Source organism: Nansenia antarctica, assembly GCF_963989245.1.
Source record: "Nansenia antarctica genome assembly, chromosome: 3".
Classification (NCBI taxonomy): domain Eukaryota; kingdom Metazoa; phylum Chordata; class Actinopteri; order Argentiniformes; family Microstomatidae; genus Nansenia; species Nansenia antarctica.
This window is the reverse complement of record NC_137688.1, coordinates 38427417-38437030: the sequence shown is the minus strand read 5'-3', so window position 1 is coordinate 38437030 and position 9614 is coordinate 38427417. Positions and strand designations below refer to the sequence as shown.

The following is a 9614-nucleotide window of genomic DNA, read 5'->3' as shown; positions in this document are numbered from 1 at the left end:
GGAGTTTGCGGCGGTGTCGGGGTGAGTAACGGTCCCGGTCCCGCCACTGACTGCTGCATCTCGCGGCTCCTGAGTGTGGTGGAGAACGAGCTGCAGGCAGGGCGCGAGAAGGGGGACCCGACCGAGAAGCAGCTGAAAGTGACGCTCGAGGAAGCCGAGCTGTGGAGAAAGTTTAAGGAGGTCACCAACGAGATGATTGTCACCAAAAGCGGCAGGTAGGCTAAGCAAGATGATTTTTTAGAACCACATTAAAATGTGCAAGTTTGTCTCAAAAATAGGTTAGGTATACTGAACAGTTTCTTACCGACATTCGTTGCTTTAAAAGTGCATTTTGAACGGGTTTTGTAATTACATGTAGGAGGTGTTTTCTTTTAATTTAGTATTTTGGTATAGGACTATGTGAATGGTGATTGATGCGCATAATAGCTTAAACTATTATGGGTGTCTTGCCTAAATCGAATCAGGCCTTATTTGATTTTTAACAGAAGTCTGCCTTTTGTTGACTGGCTATTAGAGTGACCTGAACGTGTTTATATTGTTAACTAAAAGACGTGTGATGACTGGGCTGTAGCCTTATTTTTCTATTGGTTATTTTTGTAGATTAAGTTAATTTATAGAAACTGCACTGCAAGGCAAGACACTGAACGGGTTTTGATTCAGCAAACTTTTTAAACATAGGATATTACCTTCTATAGAATAGGCCTGTGTTTTTACTCTATAGCCAAATCCCAGAATATTGTGAAGGAAATTCATATTAGATTGCCTGATGACACGGCTGCATTTGCTTGCATTGTTTAGCCTCTCTGATAATATTTCAACATGTAAACCTGGCAAAACTTCACACAGGTTTTTAGACTTTATGTTTAGCATTTGTTTAAATCCGGCATGCTCACAAATAATACATAATAAAGTCCCGTGAAAGTCTCGAAACTGAATGCCGAGGCTTTAAGTTTTCTAAAATGTCTCATTTAGCTCCGTCTGCATAGGCTATGAATTACAATTGTTTCGATGTCGGCTCAAGGTATTGTTGGTCCGTGCCTATCAGGCCGCTGTTGTGACGACCCTCTCAAACGCTTAGGCGAGGGTTGACCAGCCGTGCGCTGTGCTGGTGGGTCAGGGCACCAGGTGGGTGTTTTGTCCATTTACATGTTCGCCAACATCCCCTCTTCAAATGTACTTAATGTTCCGAAAACAAATAAATGGAATTGTGTGTGAGTTAGTGGATAAGTAGCCTAACTGAGATGAGATGTAAAGTTCATATAGCCTACGTTAGGGTTACGTTTAGAGGGGTGAGTGTAACTCAGTGGAGAATGAGATGGTAAACTCGCTCCTGAAGTTCATGTATGCCGCACCCACGCTTCTGAGTTGCCAGCTTTTAGTTGGGTAACATCGGGTAGGTATTTAAGGAGACAGCCCGCTCGTTATAAGTCAGAGGACGGAAGTTCGAGACTCGCTTGGAGCAACTTAAATTGGATGCCCAAGGAACGGTCAACTTTCAATCCTATTGCAATGCATATAGTGGTTTGAATTTGAAATAAAAAAAATAAGAGACTTTTTATGTAAAAAAAAAAAAAAAAAGTTATTAAAAAATGCTGTATTTGCATCATGGAGTTATTTCAATTCACTTCCTGATTTGACTGAATTATTTGTGTGTGTGTGTGTGTGTGTGTGTGTGTGTGTGTGTGTGTGTGTGTGTGTGTGTGTGTGTGTGTGTGTGTGTGTGTGTGTGTGTTATAGGCGGATGTTCCCAGTGCTGAAGGTGAGTGTGTCAGGCCTGGATCCCAATGCCATGTACTCCTTCCTGTTGGACTTTCTGCCAGCTGATGCTCACCGGTGGAAGTATGTGAACGGGGAGTGGGTGATGGCTGGCAAACCAGAGCCTCATGGGAACGGCAGTGTGTACATCCACCCTGACTCACCTAACTTCGGAGCCCACTGGATGAAGGCACCAGTCTCCTTCAGCAAGGTCAAACTCACTAACAAGCTCAATGGAGGAGGACAGGTAGAACACACGCACACACACACACACACACACACACACACACACACACACACACACTTGTCTGTGTCCAAAGCTTTTCAAATAAAGGTTTTTCCAACAGCCATTGCAAAAGTTATTGGAAAAGAAATGAGAGAGATAGCATTGAGGCTGTTGTTCCAACCACAACTCACTTTCTTAGCTCTCTGGGTCATGGATCTTTTAATAAGCCTCATCTTTCCTCGTACCTCTTTTCATTCCCCTGCAGCCAAACATGAAGCTTTACCTACCGTCCACCATTAGTGCCCTACTTAGGGCCCCTCTTCTAGCCCACTTCACCCCTTTGCCCCCTGTCTCCACGGGAACAGGATAAACAGCTCTTAATTGGCTCTTGGAGGTTTAATGCACTTCCTGCTGAGAGCTACCTACTTCAGGAGACCCTCCAGGGGCCACAGTGTACACATAGCACACACACACACACACACACACACACACACATACACACACACACACACACACACACACACACACACATATACACACACACACACACACAGTCACACAAACCAGCATGACGCAACTCTGCAAAAAAATTGTTGTTGGTATTTATGTGAACCCCTAACCCAAATACACACACTCACACACACACACACACACACACACACACCACACACACACACACACACACACACACACCACATGCACTTGCCCACCCTCCTGGCTGGCAGGTAATGTGGTGTTGGCATTGCGTCCGGTAAAGGAGAGCTGAGCCATAATGAAATAATTACAGTGGTTAGTTGTGCATTATGGTAATTACCTGTGTTTTTTTGACTATGCGAAATTAATTTATCCATCAGTCCTTCAGATGTTTTATAGAGAGAGGGAGAGGGAGGGAATAACAGCATATTTAAAAAGCCCACACACACTCCAACTAATGCGTGCATACACACACACACACACACACACACACACACACACACACACAGAGCTGGCTCTCTGGTTGTTGTCAGTGAGAGTGGTGGGGCTACGGTGTGAGAGGTGAAGCAAAGCTCTCAATTAGAATGAAAAATAGTTTGTTTTGTCCTCTCTCTGAGGGCTGTAATTGGTTAATTGAGAGAGAGAGAGAGAGAGAGACACAGAGAGAGGCAGAGAGAAAGAGAGAGAGATGAGAGGGAAGATAATCACTAGATGTTGATGCTAGAAGAGCGCACCAAGATGACGATACATTTAGGCTGTAGAAACGAGTCCCATGTCTTTGAAAGTCGGGTTTCACAGGCAAGTTTTGGGTTCATTAAAAGCAGTTTTGTTAGTTGTAATCAGGGCTGGACTGGGACAAAAATTAGGCCCTGCCATGTGGCTCAGACCGGCCCAACACAATCGGTCCGACACCGCCGATCAACATCCTGGCAGTCTGTTGAATATACCATTTGTAAAAACTATAGAGCGGAGTAAGTGACATGGACAGCAAGTATACCAATGCAAGTGTGAACCAGTGTACTCACTCACTGTTGACGTACTCCACGGTGATGAGACATGGCTGCTGTATCTGTAGTAGGCCTAGCCCCCACAGTCGATCCAGAGAACATATCTGTCAGTTTCTGACATTTTGAGGCATCCTCTGCTAGCTTCTTACTTTTTTTCTCCCTAATTTTCTGGGCAACCCCTTTCACTATCTTATCTACGAACATGACACTGCACTTGGGTTGTCGGCCGAGGGATCAGAGTGGGGGAGGGGGCCGATGGACAGCAGGGCCTAAGCATGTGATTGGGCCAGCCCATGTGTTAGTATGAACGGGGGCCGCCGCTTGATTCAGCGCTAGTTGATGCCGTGCTATTTAGGGCCGCGCTAGTTTGGGTCGGCCGCGCTAGTTTTTATATATATTAAAACATTTTATTTTATAAAAATTTTTGGGGGGGGGGCAGCCCGACCGGCCCGACCCGCCCAAAACTAGCGTGGCCCACCTGTCCAGCGGTGGTTGTAATAATAATAATAATAATAACTTTAATTTATATAGCGCCTTTCAAAAACCCAAGGACGCTTTACAAGGGAATGAACGCTTTACAAGGGAATGGAGAACAGATGTGTTTTGAGGGCTAATTTGAAGGAGTCCAGGGTGGGGGCGTTGCGGATCACTATGGGGAGGGAGTTCCAGAGAGTAGGTGCGGCCACGCTGAAGGCTCTGTCCCCAAAGGTCCGTAGGTTGGTGCGGGGGGTGGATAGCAGGCTGTGGACCGCAGGTTCCGGGAAGGGGTATGCTGGGGGAGGAGGTCAGTTAGGTACTGGGGGGCGCAGTTGTGCACTCTACCTCTCTCTACCTCTATCTTTCCTTCTCATGCTGTCCCTATTTCCCCCTCTTTCACCTTCTCTGTCCCTTAACCACTTTCATTAACCCCCCCCTCCTCCCTCCTCCCTCCTCCCTCAACTCCCTCTCTCAGATCATGTTGAACTCTCTCCATAAGTATGAGCCACAGCTCCATATTGTGCGAGTGGGTGGAAGCCACAGAATGGTCACCAACATCTCCTTCAGCGATACACAGTTCATCGCTGTCACTGCCTACCAGAATGAAGAGGTGAGGGGTGACGCACGCACACACACACACACACACACACACACACACACACACACACACACACACACACGCACACACACACACACACACACGCACACACACACACACACACACACACACACACACACACACACACACACACACATATACTCAGATTCTGTTTGTTATCCTTCTGAAGATCACTGCTCTGAAGATCAAATACAATCCCTTTGCTAAGGCTTTTCTGGACGCCAAAGAGAGGTAAGTCCCAGAAAACCAGTACTGGTAAGAATTTGCTTTTCACACCTGGGTATTACTATAAGTTACTTTATACAGTTCGGAGGTGGTGTGAAGTGTGTGAGAGAAACTAGATCTAACCATTAAAAGAGAAAGACTACACACACACACACACACACTCTCTCTCTCACACACACACACACACACACACACATTCATAATATGTCTCTACTCTAGCTGTTTACACATACTTGTTAATACGATTAGCAACATGTTCAATATACACACACACACACACACACACACTCTCACACACACACACAGGTTATTAATAGTGTTGGTTTTCTACAGGAACCACCCTAAGAGCCTATTGGAGTCTCCATCGGATGGCCGTGTGGGGATTCAACACTGTGAGTGGGTCAACAGAACTGGGGTCAGTTTCCCGAAAGTTTCGTAGCTTCAGTTGTCCTCCATTTATCCCCACAACCGAGCCGCTAAGACACCAGAAACTGTTTGCAGGTCAATCAGCTGTGCATAACAGAATAACATTCGTTAAATGAAGAACTTTGCTTTGCTTTGCTGGTTTAGGAGAGGCATGAGCCTGAATCATCAAAGAAATAAAGTGCTACTTAAGCTACAAAGCTTTCGGGAAACTGACACCTGAACGCCTTTTTTTTTATTATTGTTGATCAAACTTAACTTCAGTGACTTGAAATGGATCTTTTGCCAAAGACAAATGTCAGTGATCAAACATTGTTTGTGTGTGTGTGTGTCTGTGTGTGTGTGTGTGTGTGTGTATGTATGTGTGTGTGTGTGTGTGTGCGTGTGTATGTGTGTGTGTGTCTGTGTGTATGTATGTGTGTGTGTGTATGTATGTATGTATGTATGTGTGTGTGTGTGTGTGTGTGTCTGTGTGTGTGTGTGTGTGTGTGTGTATGTGTGTGTGTGTGTGTGTGTGTGTGTACTCCCTCATCCTAGGTGGCTGGTTCCTCTCCAACCCAGATTCGCTGTGTTCAGCGGGGGGGGCCAGCTTCCCTTACAGTGGGGGCCTGCCTCTCGCCCCCCATCATGGATACAAACACTACTCATCCCGGCCTTCCCCCTACCCCCCATCCTACCTGCCACACCGCCCCCCTTCCTCTGGTGAGACAGACGACCACCACACAATCTCAGTCAATTACCTTGACACGGTTTACGCTTTATTAATCACTGAATGAACTGTCTCTCTCACTCTCTATCTCTCTCTCCTTCCCCCCTAGTCTCTCTGTCTGAGGGGTTCCAGGTGTTGTCGGGTCATGAGGGCTGGTCCAGTGTCTCACCCGCCCACCACCCCCCCTCCTCAGTCCTGCCAGGGACCACTCCCCAGTCCCCGCCATCCACCAACAGCCCCAGGTAAAGTCAGTCTGCAAACTCACCATGTCCTGATTACAAAACCAGCCCAACTCCTCCTTGACATGTATAGATCTGAAAGGGTTGGATAGGTGTAAGCAACAGGGTCCAACTTCAATCCAGCCTACTGTACCACAGAGCCACGCAGAGCTGTGTGGACCACAAGTTGCTCATAGCATATACCGTATTATTGCACATTGCACATACCTCTTTGATATAGCCTCTTTTATACATCTGTACATTACATACTGTACATAAGCTACCTTAACTGTACATATCACACAACTGTATATACCTCTGAACTACCGTACATGCCATACAGTACCTATTACTATCATTGTTGTTTTTATATGTTTTTTATATCATGTTCTTATATCACTATTTGCACTTGTGGTTAGATGCAAAACTGCATGTTGTTGTCTGGTACTCTACAATGACAATAACGTTTAATCTAATATAATGTCATTCAATTGACTATATAGCTAAACCTATAGTAAAAGTCCTGTTGACTAGATTTTGTTAGAACAGGAAATAAACACAGGTGTCCGATAATATCGCAGATAATCTATCTTATTGCCTGGGGTAATGATTATTTAATGATTGTTTGATGTTATTGTTGTCTTGTATGTTAATATCAAAGGACCATGTTGGAAATAAGTGTTCACACTTTCACATGGCATCCCTTGGATTACTGTTTCTACTCGAGCCATGAATAAACTTAATCAATCAATCAGTCCCATGTTACCCAATGTCCCAGATAACCCCAATTCACCCCACCTGTTCATTGAGATCGAGAAGAAGTGTCTTGTGCCAAACACTCAAAATCTGATAGTGTGCGTTTCCAAAATCATCCAAACACCTGAGTGTTTGTGTGTGTTTCACCAGTCAGCAGTACCCGTGTCTGTGGGCAGGTGGACGTACTGACGGAAGTCCCACCCTCTCTCCCTGCACTCAGCTTCATGGACCATTCAGCAGCGAGGGTCACGTACAACCACCCAATCATGTCCGATCGAGTGGCGCCGCCAACTGGCCACCTGTCTCCACCCACTCCTTCTGAGGAGTGCTTTCTTTGGTCATGCTCAGAACAATCATAAGGTGAAGCCACAGACCCCCTTGGAATAATACAAATGATAATGTGACGTGAGTGCGTGCGCACATATATAGTTCATACTATATATATATAATTATATATATAATTCATACTACATATGATTGTATGTAGGTGAGTATGTGTATGTGTACATATAATTGATTGTCAAAAAAAGTGCCATGCGTATATGTATAAATGCCAGGGTTCTGATCATACCCAGATCTATAAGGTATCACCTTGGAGTAGTTGACAGCGGGCAGGGGAGGGCTCCTGAGGGGCACTTAAAAAAAACTAAAAAACATTCCCTATTCGATAAAGTGCCTCTTCTCTGTCATGCACTCTCTTTGCATTGCACCTGTCCAAGGGGATCATATCAATTGAAAGCAAAACATACTCCGCTGCGTGAAGCCTTGCGTTATGGGGTGCTATTGATATATCAACGCTTACACACAAATGACATAAACTATGGCTACTAAGGCGCTGTTCTAGAACGGCAGTAAATGTGAATGCAAACGTAAATAGAGTTGTTGATTGTAACTAAGGTGAGTTCTCGAGCAATCTCCACTCTCTTCTCAGTGAGTAGTTTCATCCATCCTCATTCCCACTTGCGACACCCAAAGCCACAAATAGTGTCTTTATCCAGCTCGATACGAACACACCTGATTCAACTTCTTGACACCGGATGTGTTTGTACTGGGCTGGAACACACTCTGTTGGCCCACACCCTGTTGGCTTGCAGGACCAGTGAGACTGACTGCTGCACATCTGTATGTTTCAGACCAGAAAGACGCTTTTAAAAGTATTAAACTCAAATAAAACAAAGACATGTACCCCTTTTTTTAAATCTCAGATTGTGTGCTTAAAATGCATATGAGCAGAAGAAACAACTATGTGAAACTACAGAACTCTGTGCCTCCTTTTTCCTTTATGATACTGTGAGACTTGTGAAAATGCCGTTTTCTGTTATTGCACCATGCTGAAAATAAACATTGACCATTGTGATTAACCATTTGTAGTTACCTTATCCATGCAGTTGTGGAAACTATAATAAAGATACAGCGGTAACTGACACTTTCATTCCACCTGGAGAGTGTGTGTGTGGTTAATATCAGAGAGTGTGTGTGGTTAATATTAGAGTGTAGTGTGTGTGTCATAAAAAGAGTGTACTGTGTACATCTGTTAGGAGTGTGTGTGTGTGTGTGTGTGTGTGTGTGTGTGTGTGAGTTAATGACATAATGGCAGTTGGCGTGTGGTACGCAGGACTTTGGCACACTGTAGCAGCATAGAGGACTGGCATGCGAGTCGTTGGACAACCAGAGTTTTCGAGGCAAGAGGAGCAGTCCAACAACAAATGACATACCATTAAGTAAAAAAACGCCAAACAGCAGATGAACACCAGTGAATGACACAGAAAGACAAAGGGTAGAGGAAAGAGGGTGGGAGAAAGTGAGTGAAATGATCTATCCATTTCTCTTCCCCTCTCATTGTTACACCCCCCCCCTCCCCAAACACAAATCTGTATGAATCTGCGAAACCTGCGTGAGATCATGTTGAACACAGAAAGTACACGGCACAGAGTAGAAAAGTACACACTTTAATTTAGACTTCATTAGAATGTATTTGCAATGACATCATCGGAGTGAAATAATAATGTGGACAGTACCGTCTGGTCACATGCTAGTGAGGATGGAAGTACCCCTGGGAGTACAGGCTTTTGTTCCAGCACAGCACTAACACACCCAACATAAGGTAGCCTGATCTGGATCAAAGACCATTTATGAGAGATGAGTGGAGTCAGTGTGTTAGAGCTGTGCTGGAACTACAGCCAGCGAATGTACTGTACATCTCACGGAATAGAGGAGCAGGTTGAGTGTGACAACGTTAACACAACGTTGGAATGACGTTATAAACACGTCGGGGGGGGGGGGAGGGGGGGAGCGTCCTCCCAAATAGACAGGCATGAAAATGGGTCGGGGTGAAAAAGGTGAGAAGGATACGAGACCCGGAACCTGCTAGGCGGTCCCGGCGGAACGTTTTTTTGTGTGGAAAAATTAGCTTCCATGTGCTCATATCTGATTTCTTTTAGATTTACTCTAGTGGTGGTCACATGCAGAATTACAAGATTGCCAAAAAAATAATAAAAGATTAAATTAAATTAAAAAATAATAATAATAAAAGTATGAATGTAGTTTTTGGATATTTTTACTATTTTGGATTCAAAACGGCGAATTTCGCCGAAAGGTGAGCGATTATCATGCCTGATAGAGTACATCAAACTCCGCCTCCAGATGGTCTTTGTGGGTGGGGTCAGCGTCGGGGCAGGTAAAGTTGTCATCCTCTCCCAGCATCCTCCACCAGGGCAGCCGGGCG

The 9614-nt window shown here is 44.9% G+C and overlaps 2 protein-coding genes across 2 annotated transcripts in view; one reads left to right on the top strand and one right to left on the bottom strand.

Annotated features, from left to right (window-relative positions):
- tbx19 (T-box transcription factor 19) lies at positions 1-7211 on the top strand (the record flags this gene model as incomplete). The annotated part of the gene is made up of 8 exons (XM_080525331.1): positions 1-215; positions 1738-2002; positions 4415-4549; positions 4728-4789; positions 5117-5175; positions 5744-5908; positions 6025-6157; positions 7040-7211. The coding sequence occupies exons 1-8, from the start codon at positions 193-195 to the stop codon at positions 7209-7211; spliced, it is 1014 nt and encodes a 337-aa protein (XP_080381457.1). The 5' UTR covers positions 1-192.
- A 2285-nt stretch (positions 7212-9496) lies between these two features.
- The window catches only part of iqcb1 (IQ motif containing B1), a gene marked incomplete at both ends in the record, with an annotated part of 4637 nt that continues 4519 nt past the window's right edge, over positions 9497-9614 (bottom strand). Inside the window, one exon of the mRNA XM_080527237.1 lies at positions 9497-9614. This exon is cut by the window's right edge and continues 109 nt beyond it. Within this exon, the coding sequence (XP_080383363.1) occupies positions 9497-9614 (118 nt within the window).